The sequence below is a fragment of the Natator depressus genome, chromosome 1, assembly GCF_965152275.1.
Source record: "Natator depressus isolate rNatDep1 chromosome 1, rNatDep2.hap1, whole genome shotgun sequence".
NCBI lineage: Eukaryota > Metazoa > Chordata > Testudines > Cheloniidae > Natator > Natator depressus.
This window is the reverse complement of record NC_134234.1, coordinates 148740718-148762246: the sequence shown is the minus strand read 5'-3', so window position 1 is coordinate 148762246 and position 21529 is coordinate 148740718. Positions and strand designations below refer to the sequence as shown.

At 40.4% G+C, this 21529-nt stretch overlaps 1 protein-coding gene across 1 annotated transcript in view; it reads left to right on the top strand.

Moving 5' to 3' along the window:
• Window positions 1-21529, top strand: part of CFAP47 (cilia and flagella associated protein 47) — a 635949-nt gene that overhangs the window by 359693 nt on the left and 254727 nt on the right. The window contains exon 49 of the mRNA XM_074968655.1: window positions 21011-21122. Within this exon, the coding sequence (XP_074824756.1) occupies window positions 21011-21122 (112 nt within the window). The remainder of the gene's footprint in view (window positions 1-21010; window positions 21123-21529) is intronic.

Here is a 21529-nt window from a genome sequence, read left to right as displayed (position 1 = left end):
TGACCTGTCATCTCCATTATTTACCACTGTCCTGATTTTTTTCTCATCTGCAAACTTTATCAGTGATGATTTTATGTTTTCTTACAGGTAATTGATAAACATTTTAAATAGCGTAGACCCAAGAACTTATCTGTGCAGGACCCCACTGGAAATATCCATGTGATGATTTGTTGCTTACAGTTACATTTTGAGACCTATTAGTTAACAAGGCCTACATTAAATAGATTAAATATTGGTTAATTGGATAGTCTAGTTTTTTAGTCAAATTGTCATATGATATCAAGTCAAATGCCTTATAGAATTCTAAGTATATTACATCAACCCTATTACATTTATAAGCCAACCTTGTAATTTCATTAAAAAATATCAAGGTAACTTGACAGGATCTATTTTCCATAAATCAATTTTGATTTGCATTAATTATATTACCTTTCTTTAGTTCATTATCAGCCACTCTATTATCTTGCTCAGAATCAATGTCAGGCATATAATTCCCCAGGTCATCCCACTTACTCTTTTAAAAAATTGGCACAACATGAGCTTTCTTACAGTCTTCTGGAACTTCCCCACTGTTTCAAGACTTACTGGAAAATCAATTTAATGGTCTAATGAGTTCCTCCGCCAGCTCTTTTAAAATTCTTGGATGCAAGCTATCTGGACCTGCTGATTTAAAAATGTCTAACTATAGTAGATTCTATTTAACATCTGTGACGTTGCACCCCATAATGCTTTATAGAAATATGCTTATGAATGTAAATATGACATAAATGGAATATGTTTTATGCTACATATGCCATGTAACTTATCTTTGCAAAGGTTATGTTCTACTGAATGTATTCATCCTATTCGAATGCATGTATCATTTTTATATCTGAAGTTATAAGCGTTGGCTCTATGCTTGTATTTAAAGTGTTTGCTGTAGGAAGTACCTAAGGCAAATCTGGTCAACACAGTGTGAAGGGGTTATTCAAGTAATTGGAAGTAGTTGGCTAACAATGGACCTTGATAGACGCCATTACATCTGAGCTTTCCTGGGAACATTCAAACTAGCATGTGGACAATGGCTTCGGCCTGTAAAGAACTGAGTCATGCATGGACATGTGACTTGCCCATGTGACTCCAAAACTCCCTCTTGTAGCTGTAATTCTACACAGGGGGAGAGAGGGGTTTCCACCCACAAAAGAGAGACTATATAAGCCCCTGGGAAACCCCTCCATTTTGTCTTCAGCTGGCTCAAGAGATAACTTCTCCACCCCAGGGGATGCCTGAAAGAAACTGGAACAAAGACTAGTAACTACAAGGGTGTGAGTGATTGCTGGACCCAGACTGGAAGGAGGCTAGTCTGTCAAAGAAGCTTATTGGAACATTTCTGAGGGTGAGATTTGCTTGCATTTAGTTTTCTACTATATTAGGCTTAGACTTGCGTGTTTTATTTTGTTTGGTAATTTACTTTGTTCTGTCTGTTATTACTTGGAACCACTTAAATCCTACTTTTTATATTTAATAAAATCACTTTTTTTACTTAATTATTAATCCAGAGTATGTATTAATACCTGTGGGGGGCAAACAGCTATGCATATCTCTCTATCAGTGTTATAGAGGGCTGACAATGTATGCGTTTACCCTGTATACATTTTATACAGGGTAAAACGGATTAATTTGGGGTTTGGACCTCATTGGGAGCTGGGTATCTGAGTGCTGTAGACAGGAGCACTTCTTAAGGTGTTTTCAGTTAAGCCTGCAGCTTGTGGGGGACGTGGTTCAGACTTGCATCTGTGTTTGCAGCAGGCAAGCGTGTCTGGCTCAAACAAGGCGAGGTACTGAAGTCCCAAGTTGGCAGGGAAAACGGGCTCAGAGGTAGTCTAGGCACATCAGGTGGCAGTCCCAAAGGGGTTTCTGTGACCTAACCTGTCACAACATCCTCCAAAGATACTACTGGAATGGAAAGAGTATCATCATCACCATATGATGCGATTATATCATCTGTTTTCCCCCAAATATAGAAGAGAAATATTTATGGCTAACTTTTGCTTTATCTGAATAGTTATTGATAATTTCATAATTTCATCTCATAGTGGATCAATACCATTGTAAGGATTCTTTTTGTTTCTAATATATATATTTTTAAACTACTTATTGTCCATAACTCTGCTGGCCATAGAGTGTGCCGTATGTCCCTTGGATTCCCTTATCAATTTTCTACAATACTTAACTCATTACTGTCAACTTCCCCTTTCTTCCATTTCTTGTATTTTGTTTTTTACAACTACCTTCAGTTCCCCTCTAAGCCAGGTTGTTTTTTTTAACCAGCATGGCCTTCTTCCTCAATGGTGGAATCATGACTTTTTGGGCATCAAATAAGGTGTTCTTAAATGATTCCCAGTTATCATTCACATTTGTTCTGTGATCAGTTCCTCTTTATCTATTAAGACAAGGTCTAATATAGAATTCCCCTGTGTTGAATGCAACACTTTTTGAGTTAGGAAATTTGTCATCTGTAATGTTTAAAAATTTCAAGTCTCTTTTACTGCTGGTAGCATGAGACCGCCAATATGTGTCACTCAAATTGAAGCCCCCCATGTACTCACAGGTTTTTCCCTAAATTTTATGTAGATAGGTGTGTAAGGAGGCAGTCATCCTGTTCCCTAGTGTGATTTGTTGTTCTGTAGCAGACACCAGCTATTACCATCTTAAGCTTTATCTGTTAAGACATTTATCCATAAACACTCAAGATCATATTCTTTTGAGTTATCAGTGACTTGGGAACAGGTAATGGCATTTTTTTTTTACATAGAGTGCCACTCCTCCTCCCCTTTTGCCCACTTGATCCTTCCTAAATAGTTTATAACCATTAATTTTTTAATATTTCAATCATGCAAATCATCCCACCAGATTTCAGTAATATTAGCTAGATTTAATTTATGCTCATAAATTAGCAATTCCAGTTCCTCTTGTTTGTTACCCAGGCTCCTAGCATTAGTGTAATGGCAATTAAGGAATTTCTTCTTTTCATGTCCTTTGGTTTCTTCATTAATTTTGTTCTCAACATCTTGATTTTGTGCTGAGTGCTCATCTTTTTCTTTTTACCCTCCCCTTTCACTATTAATTTAACCCTCTCCTAACTACTCTATTCAGCCTGTCCCCAAGGAAATGGGTTCCCCTTCTACTGAGGTGGAGGCCATCCAAACTATATAGCCCCTTCTTCCTGTCTGTCTGTTTTATCACAATGGACCCTCCAGTACCAGTGAAAGAATGGCACTGCTGTTGGGTACCCTAACAGATGTGTCATGGTAATCCGATTATGTGCAATCAGAAGTTTAACAAGGGACTCCCTTAAACAATTTGTTTTAGCAGAAAGTATGTGAGACATTCCTTGGGTATAAATTCCATACCCTTTCCCCAACCCCTGAAATCCCAAACCCTATCAATTTCATGTTCTTCAACCATTGTGCCCAAAAATCCATCTGCTCAATACTCTCCCCTTGTATTCTTCCCCATCCATTAGTCCTTCTTAACTCATTCAAGCCGTAGTACCCTCAGATTCCCCATCACTTAATGGAACTTCTCTAGTAGGCTCTTTATCACACAGCTGTTCTTCACAACAGTAGTGATGGTGGAAGGTGGATGTTCTGCAGTCTCTGCTGGCAGCTGTTGTGGCAGGTAGTTTCTCCTGTGTCCTCTGGCTGTGGAGTGGTTGGCAAAGTGGGGAGTGAATCAGTTTTGTGCATGAACTGCATGGATTGTTCGGGCAACGAGGGTCCGATTTGATTCCTGAGGTGCGTTAGTCTGTCTGGATGCTGGTTTCTCCTAGCTGAGGTAGGGGTAGGTAATCAGGTCTCCCCAAGAGGGGGAAGTATGGAAGGACAGAGGGATATTGCTCCAAACTCTTCTCCCATATTTAGATCTTTAAACTCTGGGCTGCAGCTGGACAGGTGGGCATCAGCCGGGAAAGAGGTGATCCTCAGCTTTGATCACATTTCTGTCTTTATAAGAAAATTCCAGGATTGTCACTCTGAAGCCTAGAATGTCTGTTGAGTCATTGTGAAGCGATTGAGACTGCTACAAGCAGAGTTAAGTTCTCAATCACAGGGATTTGCTGTCTGTTACCATCCAATTTTTAAGTTCTCATTCATTTTTTATTTTGAATTACACTGGTGCTTTTAGCTACTGCAAGGTGTGTATGTATGCCATAGCCAAGAGTCCTAGATCACTGTGATAACAGAGGTAACTCAGCCTATCACTGTATGCAACAGTTTTATTGGTTTTATGTGGGAGGTTGCACAGATGGTGGATAACTTGTCTCAACTGCCACAGTTCTTCAGAACTACCCAGATAACACAATCAGTGCCCACAATAACCCCAAACACCCAGCCCCCCATTCACTGCCCACATAAATCAACACAATCTAGTATTGTCACCATAGGCACCGACTCCATGGGTGCTCCGGGGCATCAGTCAACTGTTTACGGGGCCTGCGGGCCCCATCAGCTGTTCAGCGGGGCTATCAGGGGGCCGATCAGCAGTGTTTTGCAGAGCTGGGAGCCCCCGCCGATCAGCTGTTTCCGTCTCTAAGCTGCTGTACTGATCAGTGTGGCCAAAACAGCTCTTCCCAGCAGGGCTGTTTAGCTTTTTTTTGGCCACCAGCCAATCAGTGATGGGGACTCTGCTCCTGGGGCAGGGGCTGAGTGATCCCACTGCCCCGCCTCCTTCTCCTACCTGCTTCTTGTGGGCAGCAGGCTTCTTTCTGTGGCTCTGCAGCTGAGCAGCTCCCAGCCTCCCTTCAACCTCTTAGCCAACTAAAGGCAGTAGCAGCAGCAGCAGCTGCTGATAAGTGTATTTCAAAGGGGTTCTTGGGGTGAGGGTGGCTGGGGGGAGAACTGAAACCCCTTCCCAGGTGGCTGTGCTGAGAGCCAGCACCTGGCTGCTGGCGGGGTGGCCATCTGCATGGGGGGGGCACCGGCTGCTGCCCAGCTCTCTGCATCTGGCAGGGGGCTCAGTCAGAGGCATCTCCAAAAACATCCCCTGGACCCCTGCAGCACAGAGAGACTGAGAGTACCAGCCCCCGCTGGGCAGCTGGACCAAGATGGGGAGGGGGGAGGAAGTCTCCTGGGCTGCTGCAGGGTGCGGTGCCCCCTGCTTGCCCTCCCTGCCCAGGCAGAGACGCCTGCCTCTCGGGGACAGTGGCCATGTCCATGCAGTGCGCTTAGTCCCCCTCCCTGGCATCTGGGTGACTGCCTCTTATGGGGGTATGGGGGCGGAAGGGAAGAGGCAGTGGGGAAGGGGGAAGGGATGGGGCAGGGGAGAGGGAAACTCAGGCTATCAGGGGAAACCTTCCTAGCAGTGCAATCTCTGCCTTGGGGTATGGATGGAATAGTCTCCCAAGGGAAGGGCTAGTGTGTGACCCCTGGGGTACAACCTGGACTGGAACGATCTCCTGTTTAGTCCATGTGCTCTGGCAAACGCAAGTCCAAGCATCATGTTGGGGGAAGGGGGGCATTGCTGAGTCCCAGAGTTGAGTAATTCTCTGGTCATTGAATTGCTAATTGTCATTCAGTTGCTGCACAATGGCTGGTGATGGTTGTGTAACACCACTCAGCCATTTGGTCAAGTGCCTTGTTGTTTCTGGGGAGTTGCCTTCTGGGTTACTCCCAGATTTGCAGTATATTTCATTAACACCATACAGCACAATCTCATAATTTTATACACTTTATTGATGTACATATTTTAACAGAACAGTGGGTTTCAGCAAATCATAACCTTTCCCATGATAACTTACATGTCATGCTTTATATGAAATATAAAGAATATATACAAATGATGAATATGGGGCTTAAAGAGCAAAGCACGTCACTCCCCCGAGGTGTAGAGCAGTGGCTCTCAAACTTTTTTACTGGTGACCCTTTTCACATAGCAAGCCTCTGACTGCGACACTCCCCCCTATAAATTAAAAACACTTTTTATATATTTAACACCATTATAAATCCTGGAGGCAAAGCGGGGCTTGGGGTGGAGGTTGACAGCTTGCAACTCCCCATGTAATAACCTTGTGACTCCCTGAGGGGTCCTGACCCCCAGTTTGAGAACCCCTGGTATAGAGTGTCATAGCTAGAAACCCCAAGGCTTGGGACTTTTAAAAGGAGACTGGACAAAACTTGCTGTAAGAATTAGCCCTGCATTGGCAGGGAGATGGACTGAGCCAGGATGATCACAGAGGGCTTTTTCCCCTGTAACTTCTATAATTCTGTCCCACTCTCCTGGGAGTACAAATTCTGGTACTAAAGACCTGGTGCCTGGATCCCATATTGCCTTGCACTGGGATTGGGAATTAGTGCCCTGACATGCAACTCCTCCTATTGGGTCAGTGTAGATCCTGCTGTTAGTACAGCTATTTGCAGGTGCCCTTGTGTTTAGCTGAACCCTTGGACTCAGTCCCTGAGTGTATCCCCACTAAACTGAGAGCTAGACTGACACTACTATCCTGCTGTGTGGATCCCATTGTGCTTGTATGGTAAATTTTTGGCATGCACACTTGGCTATATTTATCTCATTGTGCTGGTAGTGCTACTTCCTTGGTGTAATGATGACATTATGCTAAGATGAATCCTGAAAATAGTGCCCTGGTGTGATGGTCACTCTGTGCTGTTCAAGTGAATCCTGCATTTTTGTATGCTGTATGTTGTTGTAGCCCTGTTGTTCCCAGGAAATTAGAGAGAGAAGGTGAGTCAGGTAATATCTTTTATTGGAGCAACTTTTGTTGGTGAGAGAGAGACAAGCTTTGGAACTTTCAGAGTTCTTTTTCCTGAAGAAGAGGTCAATGAAAGCTCAAAAGCTTGTCTCTCTCACCAACAGAAGCTGGTCCAATAAAAGATATTCTCTCACCCACCTTTTTTGTCTAATGTGAATAGCCTCCCTCCAAAACTGGCAGAGGTGCTCGGAGGAGGGGGCGGAGAGGAGCGAGCAGCGGGCAGGCGGGAGAAGGGGCGGAGTGGGGGTGGGAACTAGGGAGGGGGCGGAGCAGGGGTGGGGCCTCGGGAGGGCACCCACCGGCAAAACCAAAAGTCAGCACCTATGATTGTCACTTGTCCACGTGTGACTCTGAAGCCTAGAATGTCTGTGAGTCAGTGTGAGGTGATGGAACTACCTGTGAGTATGACTGAGAATAACACCAGGTTCGATCACTGGGCCCTGTGAGAACCGGATGGAATGTTAGAGGCCAAAGGTTCTGTGGCGGTTGGAATGTGACAGTTGATCAGAGGAGGTGGGAGTAACAGCTATGTGGGGTGACCGAGCTGCTTCCAGCCAGGGGGCAGCTCTGTGCACAGGCTTTGGGGACCATGTACAAACAGCAGCATGGCTCACTACAGTGCACTGCACCGAAAGAAGAAACTCCATTTTTGGCTTTTTTACAGACATGACTTTACAAATTACCTTGCAGCTGCTAGTGCATAGATAAGTGTCTGTGTGGGATGGAGTCAGGGTCCCCTCCAGCTGCACAAGTGGAATCCAGCTGCTTGTTCCAATTGATTTGCACTAGTTTGGTTTTTTAAGGCTATCTCTGCAAGGGAAAGGGCGGGAGGCCTTTTTTAACAAAAGTTAAGTCATCTGCATGAGACCCAAAATCAGCTCTGTTAACAGTGGCCTTGCCTGAGTTTATCAGTGTGGCTATCCTGTTTCCTTCTCCTTTCTCCTCCCCATATTCAGCTAGTTCATGCAGCGTTCTCTCCTCAGCTGGGCATGCCGACATCAAAAAATGAGTTGGAATCTGCAGCAAGTGTTGATTTGGAAGTGTTATATGTAGCCATTAGTACTGAATACTCCAAATATTAAAAATCTAAATGGTGAGGGAAGGGAAGATCTAGAATATTAATAAATCTTGAATATTATCTGCATAAAATTGAACAATAAAATGGCATGTATAAACCACATAAAATGTGCTATTTTACTTGTTGCTTCAGAATCTCAAACTAAGTTGCAATAAAAGGACCTTTTCAAAAGAAGGGTGTCACACAAAACTGATACTTTTTCTAAAACAGAAAAACACAGTTTATAATACAAATATACACAGACATTTTACCTTCAGCTATCTTGAATTCTGGTGAAATGAACATAAATAATCCCAAAAGCCATTTGGAACAGCCAATTTATGGATGCATTTATATTTAATTTAGTATCCCTATGTGGGCATTAAACTATACACTGGAATCCACTTTTAATGTGAGAAAAAGGACTGCAGTTTTGAGTAAATGGAGCTTTGATGAATGATCATATAAATTGTAGACTTTTTTTTAAAATTGCTAATGAACAATTGAAATGATTGATTTATTTCATGTTCTTTTTATTAAAATATACCTTAGCTCTAACCAATAAATTAGTTAGATATTTAGCCCTTATTCACTATAAATTGAATTGTTTTCTTTTCCAAAAGAACAGTTAATGTGTTCTCTTATTTTATTAAATACCGAGTGAGATAAGTGGCTATAATCTATCTCTGATGTTTAAGGAAAAACTTGCTAAGAGAATGACAGCTGTTATGTGGTAATATTTCACAAAAATTAGGATTGAATATTTGTAAATAACAATTTTACAATAAAGGTAACTGCAAGTATACTATTACTTGAATGGTTTAGATATACCTGAAATTAAATAAAATAGCATTTTGGACAATTGGGGTTAGTTAGGATATTTGGTTTAACAGTGTTCATATAAATGCCATTCTATGCATTCATTTACCTGTCTGGCTTTAATAACTTTCAGATATCACATTTTAAATAAGTCACTTATTTGAGGGTGACTCAGCTCTGTAAATAATTTAATTTCTTCATACTATTTTGGGGCCTGGCTCTCTACTGCTTTTCACCCTGGGTGGTCATCTGCACCTTTGCAAAGGGAGTGTAAAATGTTGTTACTGCTAAAAGTGAATGGAAAATTTGGATATTGTAGTATTTTATATCTACTTTGTACTCAGTTTGTACAGGTAGGTAAAATGATGAATCAAGGTGCCGGGCACTTGGAAAATCAGGCCCCTTTTCCCTCTCATTTAAAAAAATCCTTAATTATATATTACTCTGGACTGTCAAAAGTCTTCCACAGGGATATCATGATAACTGTGTTAGAATAGTCTGTCAATTTTTGTTTAACTCTGGTATTTCATAGTTCTTATTTTATGAACAATCATGAGGATACTGAACATAAATTTTGTGGGCAAGGAAAAAAACAGGGATACAGTATTTTTGCAGATACTGTAAGACAGCACTGTTTCATTGATCTAATTGTAATGATTACACGCTAAGTATTAGGGCAACATGAACAGCCTTGCTGTTTCTTAATTATAGGATAGACGGTCTTTCTAAAACAACTTATGTAAGTAAAGCATGTAGTTATGTTAATGAACGTGAAGGGCTAGTAACACTGTATGTAGTCAGGCTATAATAAAAGAAGCGTTCTTGAAGCTTTTCTACACAGCTCTACCATTGCACCATAGTCCCACACCCTGTTCATTTGTGGGCCTTTCTTGAGGAAAAAACCCCAGTCTTACTAAACTACTTCAGATTGTATTTTGTGTAATGACCATGTGTGCTTCATGCAACAAAATAAGAATTCATCTTATTTTCATTTAAAACATAAGTTAGAATTTGAACACTGATACTGAAAAGTAAAAGGCAACTCCATGATTTAGTTGGGGATTGGTCCTGCTTTGAGCAGGGGGTTGGACTAGATGACCTCCTGAGGTCCCTTCCAACCCTGATATTCTATGATTAGCCCAAAGTACCATCAATTCCCATTTTACTGATTTTTGTCTACTAATGTTATATATGCCATCATGTGCTAGCAATGTCCCTCTGCCATGTACATTGGCCAAACCGGACAGTTCCCTACGTAAAAGAATAAATAGACACAAATTGGACATCAGGAGTGATAACACACAAAAGCCAGTGGGAGAACACTTCAATCTTCCTGGACATTCTGTAACAGATTTCAAAGTAGCTATACTTGACAAAAAAACTTCAGAAACAGACTTCAAAGAGAAACAGCAGAACTAAAATTCATGTTCAAATTTAACACCATTAATTTGGGCTTGAATAGGGACTGGGAGTGGCTGGCTCATTACAGAAGCAACTTTGCCTCTCCTGGAATTGACACTTCCTCATCTATTGTTGGGAGTGGACTACATCCACCCTGATCAAATTGGACTGATTGTCCACTTGTGAGGTAACTCCCTTCTCTTCATGTGTCAGTATATTTGTCTGCATCTGTAACTTTCACTCCATGCATCTGAAGAAGTGAGGTTTTTATCTATGAAAGCTTATGCTCAAATAAATCTGTTAGTCTTTAAAGTGCCAGCGGACTCCTTGTTGTTTTTGTGGATACAGACTAACACGGCTACCCCCTGATAATTAATTAAATAAAAGCACCTATTAAATGCTCTGGGTGCTCTTGACAATCTCCTAAAATAAAATTCATATATAAAAAGAATCTAGGAAAAGTGAATGTGGTATTATTTAAATGTGGGTCGACTGACTAACAGAGAGTGACTAAAATGGAAGTGACAATTTTCTGCTTCTAATCCCCAAATGACTGCATAGTTCAAAAAGGGTCTTACCTACTAGGCTACCTATTATCCTCTCTCAAGGTTATGGCCTGGAATGTGAGAGAGACTTGAAAATCTGCAGTTTAGTTCTCCTTCCATTAATGGTTAAGACAACCCTGGACTGACGTATCAGATGATGCATCTTTTTCCCACAAGATGCAGAGTCATTGTCTTTGAGTAATTTCCTAACTTATTCTCCCTGTATGAAATGTTGCTACATAGATACCAAGCATTTCAGATTGATAGACCAAATATTTCAGAAATTATTATAATGACCCTTCCTGATATTAATAGTATTTTGGATATGTTTATTTTTATTGCACTCAGTCCTTTCTGGTTTTGAACAATATGCAAGCTTCAGCTGAGGAATTTGATAGAGACAGGATGGGACACCAAACTAAAAGAGGCTTTGTGGTGTAGCAATAGATGGAACTAGGAGTTGGGACGCTTGGGTTTTATACTCATTTCTGCTACATGCTTGCTTTGTGAGCCTGAACAAACATTTTAATGTGTACAATCCTTATTTTCCTTATATGTAAAATGGGTGTAATAATATCTACCTTTCTAAAACACTGGCATCTTTGTAAACTCTTTGGGGGCACAGGGACCATTCTTGTGTGTATGTGTGTATACGAGTGCCTAGCACAATGAGGCCCTGATCCTTGATTGGTGGCTTCTAGGTGCTACTTCAATATCAATAATTTAAGACATCTTTGGATAAAAATCTTCATATAGGGAAAAAATATTATTAGGCTGAAACTTTGGGTACAAAGACAACTGATGTTTCTACCTGAGAGTGATGAAAGCAACTGGCCCAAAGCATTCCCAGCTGGTGTACGTAACATGTACAGTTACAAATTTTAACTTTCTCATCAAGTTACAGTCCAAAGTAATAGCAAGAAATTATTCTTATCAAAATCTTATATAACTGAATTTTGTTCTAGACTAACACTATAATTCTGTTCACATCCTGATTGCTCTTGGATACAAGAAAACAAGATTTTTTTTTTAAATGCTAACTGAAGCTGTGAAAGTCCAGCAGAGAGTAAAATACTAAGTGAATCAAGTGCTTTAAAAACTTTATTCTGAATGTGTGTCATGATTGTAGTAGCTGAGTCAGTGGGGCATCTGAGCAGCACAAACAATTTACTGAATAAAGCAAAAAAAAATAAGTGTGTAAGTGATGGCTGCGGTATGTTTATGGTTGTCAAGGTTTCTGATAAAGGAGATAATTTGGTTGTGAGCATTGTTTGGAAATCAGGCCTCTGAAGGAGTGAATAGCTGAAAGAGACAGACGTGCTTACAACGATAAATGAGTAGGAGTGGTTCATTGATGATAGATAGCTGATATTTGAATCTGTAGGAGATATAGCAGAAGTTGATGAGCGTATTAGTGAGTTCAATCGTAATTGTATTGGGCATGTAAACTTGTATTGGGCATGTGGCCCCTTGCCTCAGTTTCCCTTTTGATTCATCAATAAACTCAGAACAGCCTTTCAAGCATATACATTGCCCTTTTTGCAGGGTTAATTTATTACCAAAGGCCTCACTACCATAAACCAGAATCCCCCCAGCACAATCCAAACAGTACATTTGTCTCAACAGTCCAACACCAAGTACGGCTCTGGTGTCTCTCGCTGCGTGTCTGCTCAGCTCTCAGAGACGGCTCTGGTGTCTCTCACCATGCTTTAGTTCAGCCCGTCTAGCTGGGATGTTACTCTGCCCAGTTTCATTCACAGGAATGGTTCCAGCTCTTGCCTAGAGACTGCCTTCTGCTTTCCCCAGTCTGACCTGGCTCCCACTGTTCAAACAAGGAATTTTCACTACTCCTGTCTTCTGGGGTACCCCATCCCTGAAGCTCTCAGCTGAGCTCTGCTCTTCCTCTGAGCTCTCTTTACTCTCAGGTGTCTGGGTTCTCTTCCTTTCTAAACTCTGGGCCCTGACCTCTCACTCTAAGCCCTCTCTCAGGATGTTGGACTCTGGGTTCTGAACTCCCCTCTCAGACTTCTGAATTCTCCTTTATATCTCATGGGCAGCCCCAGCTTCCTCATTACACCAAATTGGGGTGCCCCTGAACTGGCACGGGACAGCTGAGCTCAGTTTTATTTAAGGGGTCAGCTACACTGTTACAGGGTGTTATAGATGAGGCTGATGGAAGATTGAGGAAATACCAATTTCAGATGGCATTTGGCCTCTGAAGCCAGTGGCAAATACTAAGTGGTTTATCTGGATACTCAGGTGAATGAAAGACAGACACAGGAATGGAGCTAAGCAGTAGGACACAACTTTATTAATTTAGTGCTGCCACTCCATTTTATCTACTCACCCTCTCTCACATACTAGCATTTAATTGGGTTCTGTGCAGGGATACAGGACTTACACCATGTAACCAATAACTCGGGGTGAGCCCTCTTTAGCCAGGCCCCTAGGACTCAGCATACTTCTGAACTTCTTCCCTTATCCTCTCTGAGAGGTGTGGAGTGTACCATAGTGGACCTCAGACTGAAAGACTTAAGTTTTCCCTTTCTCCTTACAGTTAATCAGTCTACCAGCCACACCCTAGGTCTCATTTATCTCTGGGAGCTGGCTCTTTAGCCTTTATTCATACTGGACACCGGCCATTAAACATTCCTATACTGCCTCCTAACTGTAAAATTCCTATTTTCACGGTTTTAACCTAAATTGTGCATACACGATGCTGCACAGTATGTAAAAAATCCTCTGGATCCCTGCCAATTTGGCTCAATGGGAAAAAAATCCTTCCTAATACTAAAACAGGCAATTGGTCAGACCCCTGGCATCCTGAAAAAACAGGTCAATATACCTCAAATACAGAGAGGGAGAGCAGGACATCAGTAATGGCAAGATTGGCCCCCAGACATCGTCAAAGACTTTAATTTGAGGGGTATTGTGAGAGCCAATCAGGTCCTCTCCAGCTATCCAAGCTACGCTCCTATGTGCACTCTGAAGCACAAATTGGGGCACAGTTCTAGCATGTCTGAGTGTGAGCTTTTCCTGTTCATCTCTCCTCCCAGGAGCTGGCCATTTTTCTTCGGGTCCAACCAGATTCCCATCCTTACCCCTCAAGACAGGGAGGCGCATTTGTGAAGGACTCTGATGTAACTATGTAGTATTAAAAAGGGTTGCAATAGGCTAAAGGCAAAAAGGCAGCATGTGATATGAGAGAAACGAAAGGGAGTACATGATTCACTGAATGGGTTTATGAACAGTCCATTTTGGCAAGAATATGAAGCCAGTAGAGTTTTTATTTTTACCTCTGTGGTACAAAAGATTTGGATACTAAGATGCAGAAGGTTCATTACCTGGTGCAAAGATATAGAAGATGAACCAATATTTATATAAAATACAAAAAAAAAAAAGAATTTATTCAACTTTGAGGTTATACAGTTGAAACCACAAATCAATAAGGAAATCTAAAAAGATTCAGTTAGTAATCAGAGTGGTAGCCGTGTTAGTCTGTATCAGCAAAAACAACGAGGAGTCCTTGTGGCCCCTTAGAGCCTGCCCATGGTTCACATCCATTGGGTTTTATAGTATGTATTTTACAACATAAATAGTACTAAATGAAACTGCACCTTTAATCAGAAAATAAGAATAGAAACTACTACACTCCTTTTAGAACCTTTACTTTTGCATGTTTTGCAGTTTGTTTTCCATTTTAACTGTGCAATTCTTTTGTATTTAATTTCCTATTTTGTTTTGTTTTAATGGGTAGAAAAAGCTCAAATTATTTGACTTGCAGAACTTAAAAAAAAAAAAAAAACAGTTACCTTGTAAGTTCCTTGATTCACATCTAGAAGAAGTAAGAGACAACAAGAGTCCTTTGGGGAAAATGTGGGAAAGAGGATCAAGAAAAGGCAGACAAAGAAGAAAATTGAAAATGAAATGTTATGTGGATTTTAACATTCCAGGAGTATATTTTGTGTAACAAATTAGGTGTATGTATGCCCAAGGAGAAGTGTGATTATAATTGAATTAGCAGGAAGTTGGTTAAACCAGAGCATTAAAGGAACAATTACATTGTAGAGGGAGGGAGAATAAAGAAGAATATCAGAGACATGAGTGTGGTGGTTTGTTTTTGTTTTGTAAGTCAAGCAACTGGTAAGAACATACAGAAGAAACAGAAAATGCAACAGAAAGAAGAAAGAACAATTAGAGGAGCATAAATAGAAATGACAAATTGTAGAATATCTTGCATAACAATAAAGGGATTTACAAAGATAAGGAAGCTACAGGATTCAATAGATAAAATAAACCAATGACTACTTCGAAATGCCTGTGAAGAGCTTCTATTTAGAGATAATGAAATTTCAGGGTGATTCTTATTTTGCCACCCTTTCTACAGAGACATCACATGGTAATCTCCAAGCTGAAGATTACTCAGTTTACCAGTAGTAAAGGAGCAACATTATGTAATGTACAAATAACACAGTTGTTTATAAGAATTGTTCATAAGATGCCCAGTTATTTATAAGATGCCCTTAAAGAAAGTAACGGCCCAGGTGCCGGTACTTCTGTAAATTTTAATGAAAATGAATGAGCTTTTCACTGATGTTTTAAATGGTTCTTTAGATTCAGGAGAAATTCATAAACTTTGAACAGGAGAAAATATATTTCAATTATTTTAAGAGAGTCAGAAGAAAAATCAGAAAACTATAGAGAAATTATTTTAATATAAATTGTGGGGAAAGTTATTGAACCTGTCTTAATTGATATGACCTACAAGTCCCTGAAAAAGGATAATTCAATTAAGCACAGATTCAAGCAGGGAAGACTTTAAAGGTAAACTGATGTGTTTTTAAAAGTGTATATGTATGTATATACACATGTATTATATTACTATCTACATATTTATAAAGAAACAAACCCCTGCCTAAATTTCTAAATCATCAAGAGCCATGTTGTCCATGGACCTAGCACAGGTAACAGTGGGAAGGAACCAAAGTGGTTCCTTTTTCCTTGTATAAGGAGAGGATGCTAATTGTCCTTGTCATAAAAATAAAAGGAAGGGTAACCACCTCTCTGTATACAGTACTATAAAATCCCTCCTGGCCAGAGGCACAAAAACCTCTTACCTGTAAAGGGTTAAGAAGCTCAAGTAACCTGGCTGGCACCTGACCCAAAGGACCAATAAGGGGACAAGATACTTTCAAATCTGGGGTGGGGGGGAGAAAGGCTTTGTCTGTTCCGTGTGGCTTTTGCCGGAGACAGAACAAGAAAGCAAGCACTCCAACTCCTTAGTAAGTATTTAACAAGGAAATGTGTTAGATTATTTTTTCTTTTGGCTTGTGATTTTCTCTGTGCTGAGAGGAAGGTATATTCTGGTTTTTCTTTTTGTAACTTTAAGGTTTTGCCTACAGGGAAATTCTCTGTGTTTTGAATCTAATTGCCCTCTGAGATTATCTCCCATTCTAATTTAACAGAGGTGCTTCTTTTACCATTTTTCTTTCTAATAAAGTTCTGTTTTGTTTTTTTTTAAAAAAAGGAGTACTAGTGGCACCTTAGAGACTAACCAATTTATTTGAGCATAAGCTTTCGTGAGCTACAGCTCACTTCATCGGAAGTGAGCTGTAGTTCACGAAAGCTTATGCTCAAATAAATTGGTTAGTCTCTAAGATGCCACTCGTACTCCTTTTCTTTTTGCGAATACAGACTAACACGGCTGCTACTCTGAAACCTGTTTTTTTTAAGAATCTGATTGGTTTTTTTAGTGTCCTAAAAAAATCAAGGCTTGTCTCTGCTCATCTTGTTTATTCTCAAGCTTCCTCAGGAAAGGGGTTGTAGGGGTTGGGGGGATATTTTGGGGGAATAGGACTCCAAGTGGTCCTTTCCCTGATTCTTTGTTAAATCACTTGGTGGTGGCAGCATTTACCTAATCCAAGGTACAAGGGAGAATTTGTGCCTTGGGGAAGTTTTAACCTAAGCTGGTAGAAATAAGCTTAGGGGGTCTTTCATGTGGGTCCCCACATCTGTACCCTAAAGTTCAGAGTGGGGAGGGAACCCTGACAGTCCTGCACAAGGGTTGCACAGTTCTAGTGCCCCTTGGGAGTAAAAGTTACTCTGAAAGTAATGGGGCAGGAAAAGAATGTAGGGCTACCCATAAACCCCTCCTCATTGGCCAAGAATGCCAGAGGAGTAGGCTGCACCATCCTAAATGATAGTGCAGTGTGCATACTTGCCTTGTGCACTGTGGGACTTGGGAAGGAATTGTGTCTATTGAAGTATATTATTGAAAATAATCAATAATAGAGTATTGGAAATCATACATAGTTCCTTAACAAAAAAATTATTTAAATGTATAAGCCTCAGTTTTCAAAACCTGGTGTCTAAAGTTAGGCTCCTAAATCCATTGTTTAGAAATCTAAATAAAGAAGCCTTACTTTTCAAGGTGCTGAATATCTGCTCGTCCTAGGGCTTCAGTGGGACAGCGCCAGGTACACTGAATACATAAATAATGTTTGCAATGTCCAATTCAATATTTGCACAATACAAGAGGAAAAGTTAGCCTTCAGTTTCTTTGCATTTGTCACTTTGTCGCACAACCTAAACATTATTTAAATAATGTGTATGTTGATAGAGTAAAAAGGTAAAACATCTCAGAGGAAAAACACATAATTCATATTTTCATGGCTTTCAAACTTTTATTCTCAGTGGCTTTTCAAATTTTAATAACTACTGATCACCTGAATTATGTCGCTTGCTTTTCTATCTGTCCTTATTGTAAATAGTATCACATTCTTACAGTGATCTGACCAGGATTATATTAACACAAATGATATACAGAAGAATAATGGTAAGACCAATCAATGGCTCTAGTGCCAAAAGCAAGATAACCCTAGGCTTGTTGTTTTCTTCAGAAAATATAAATAAAGCTTATTGACTAGAAAGAAGATGCTAACAATTGGGAAGAAAAAATGGATCCAAGCAGCTAATGCTTTTACTATTGAAACAATAATCTTTGCTGAATTTGGAAAGTCTTCCACCTGAGTGCTTGACAAGCTGGGTACAGTCAGCACTGAAATAATTAACAGAGCTGGAAAAAGTACCATCGAGCCTTTCTGACTGGAATAATGATTTAGCTCAAAACTCAATTATATTATCATTTTACTATTTAATGTATTAAGTATTTATACACTGTCATAATTCTGCAGGACCTTTTACAGAGATTTTAAAAGAGGCTCTGCCGCCCCCTTCAAAATCTTAGTCTACATCAAACAAACATAAAAAACCAGATAGAGGAAAGGATGAGGGGTAAAAATAATTCAAGCTCAAGGGTAAAAATCGTGGCCCCATTGAAGTCAACATCAAAACTCCCATTGATTTAAATGCAGCCAGGATTTGACCCAATGTGAGCTACTTATATTCCTCTTATAAGTCTTAATATTTTTTGATATTTTTAAAGTCGATAATGAGGTGCTACAGTATCGAAGCATTCAAAATTATGAGTCAGGCCTCCAAAAAATAATGAGATTGGCTTAAAATCATGACATGTTAAAATAATAAATTAGGGATCTTTTTTATTTGCCTTTGAGTTCACATTGTCAAGCTTTTTATCTTCAGCTTTGAGGGCAAAAAGCTTTTGTTTTTTTAACGTGGAACCTCAGATTCTGACATAATTGTTGTTTCAGTTTTCACCGAAAAGGTTAGTAATGATTGGACGTCTAACATAGTGAATGCCAGTGAAAATGAGGTTGGATCAGATGCTAAAATAGGGAAAGAACAAGTTAAAAATTACATAGACAAGTTAGATGCCTTCAAGTTACCAGAGCCTGATGAAATACATCCTACAATACTCAAGGAGCTGACTGAGGAGATATTTGATCCATTAGCGATTATCTTTGAAAAGTCATGGAAGATGGGAGAGATTCCAGAGGTCTGGAAAAGGGCAAATATAGTGCCCATCTATAAAAAGGTTAAATAAGGACAACCCAGAGAATTACAGACCAGACAGCTTAACTTCAGTACCCGGAAAGATAATGGAGCAAATAATTAAGAAATCAATTTGCAAATCAATTAGTATTCTTTGAGTGGGTCAACAGCAGTGGTGCAAGTAAGACTGTATGGGCAGGTATGCCATACCATATACCGGTATCCGCTGACAGGGCTGGCTCTAGGCACCAGCAAACCAAGCACATGCTTGGGGAGGCACTTTTCAAGGGGCGGTATTCCGGCCCCCCGCCCACTTTTTTTTGCTTCAGCGGCACTCCGGCCCTTTTTTTGCTTCGGTGGCATTCCGCTTGGGGTGGCAAAAAACCTAGAGCCGGCCCTGTCCGCTGAACCGCAGGGCTCCCCCGGGAACCACAGTGGCGAAAGGAGCAGAATGTGGGGCCGCCACTTCTAGGGGCCAGTGCCCCGCGCCGGCAGCTCTTCCACCATGACTGTACTGCCCCCAGCTCCACCCCACTGCTGTCCTCCAGCGGGGCTGTACAGACCCCGGACAGGAGACGCAGCTGCGTGGAAGGGCTGGGGGCGGGGCTGGAGGCAGTACAGCCGCGCCAGAGGAGCTGCCGGGGCAGGGCATTGGCCCATGGGAGTGGTACCCTACATTCTGCTCCTATTGCCGCTGAGGTTCCCGTGAGAGCAGATACCAATTTCTATCCATGCATATCCGCATCTGTGGGATAAATTTGTATCTGCACAGGGCTCTAGTCACAGAACGAACATTTTTTGTGAGTGGGGGTGGGGTCGAGGGGTTGGTACCATACCGGTAAGAGTTAAAATCTACTTGCACCACTGGTCAACAGACAGATGGACAGGGACTATTCAGTTGATATAGTGCATTTGGACTTTCAGAAAGCCTTTGACAAGGTCCCTCGCCAAAGGCTTTAAGCAAAGTAGGCAGTCATGGGATAAGAGGGAAGGTCCTCCCGTGGATCAGTAACTGGTTAAAAGATAGGAAACAAGGGGCAGAAATAAATGGTCAGTTTTTACGGTGCAGAGAGGTAAGTAGCGGGGTCCCCCAAGGACCTGTACTGGTACCAGTGCTGTTAAATATATGCAATAAATAATCTGGAAAAAGGAGTTAATAGTGTCAAAATTTGCAGATGGTACAAAATCACTCAAGATAGGTAAGTCCAAAGCTGACTGTGAGGAGTTACAAAATATCACACAAAGCTGGGAGACTGTGCAACAAAATGGCAGCTGAAATTTAATGTTGATCAACCTAAGGTAGTGTACATTGGAAAACATAATCCCAAATATACATATAAGTAATGAGGTCTAAATTAGCAGTTACCACTCAAGAAAGAGATCTTGAAGTCATTGTGGATAGTTCTGTGAAAACATCCGGTCAATGCACAGCAGCAGTCAAAAAAAACAGCTACTTCAGCTCCACCGCTGCCACAGGCTGAAGCCAAAGTCATGGATGTCCGTTGGCATCACGGAGCCTGTGACCTCCATGACAGAATTGGATCCTTACTTATGAAATGGTGATTGGATTGGAGAGGGAAGAGTCAGGGAGCCTAGAGAGAAAATTTACAAAAGTTAAGGTAAGAGAAACCATGGCATGTGGCACCACACTTTATGCAGTCTGTCTACCATATCTAGGTATTTCTAACATTCTAACCACCAACGTGTCTCGGTGCCTATGATTACATTGGCAATCTGGCTTCCAGCAAACATGCGATGGAAAGCAAGGGGCAGATTTTAGAAAAGTTAGAGGGAAGATCAAGGAGTTTTGGAAAATTCAAATAAAAGTTTGTATTTCCAAATCCATTATGAACACTAGACTTAATTTTTCAGTGACTCTTGGCTGTGAGCAGACTTTGCAGTATGGTCTCTGTGAGCTTGTACTTTTGTAAAAATAATTATGGTCTGCAAAGTTAATATCTATCTAAAGTAATCTTTTGCTATTTCAGTTCTTATTCAATTAATTGCCTTTCCACCTAAGTTATAGACATATAACATCAAAAACATACTACTGGTTATTTTTTACATAATGCATAAGTTTCCAGAATGAATATTAACAAACACTATTTTAAATATTCCTTAGTAAATTTAGTATTTGATGTTATTTACACCTATTTTTGTTCTCAGGGAAATGTATGCAAAAGACTGAAAGTCTGATTCCTTCCTTACACTTAAGTAGTCCCATTGACTGACTTAATGATCTCATGCTATATAACTTGAGTGGTGGCTCCAGAATTTATACCTGATACTTTCTGTATGTGATGCTAGTTCTTGTATTGTGCATATTCCTTCCACTTTACAGTCAACCAAAGACTGTGTGGAAGGACTAGGATTTATACCTCCTTTGTAAAGCACTTTGATATCTAATACTGAAAAGTGCTATATAAGAACAGATATTATTATTACTTACAGTATTGTTTGTACCTCATGTTACTTTTCAAAGCTGTTTGAAAGGATGTATTTGATTTTTTTGTGTGCAATCTGTCTTCCTAGGTTACTTCAGATCTTCCAATGGTGGCTGGTACTCCAAACCTCACTGTAGAAGCTGATGACACAGCCGCTTACACTCTGAATGTATATGCATGGAAACGAGGAATATTTAAAGGTAAAAAAAAAGTTCAGTTTTTATACTGTTGTTTTTATTAATAATAATAATAAACAAGTACAAATCTATAAACCATTCCTCTCTTCATAAACCCCACTTAGGTTAGTTTGAATAGCAGAATCTAAATACGTCTATATCCTGTGTCTTTCCTGCTTTATTGTGTTCTGAGCAAGAGAATACACTTTCCTCAGCTTGTGTACCTTGGTGAATGAGACAAGGATTTCTACAGAGCCCTGTCTCGTTGTATATATGCCACTGAATATTTTATGTGCAGGTTTTCAATGTAATAGAAAAGTTTTTGCCTCAGGAGCCTGATATTTCACCATGTAAAGCTAATTCATTCCTTAGTATTGCATTTTTGGGCTAAACTAGTCACTTGCATTCCAGTGGCATAGTCCTTCTGAATG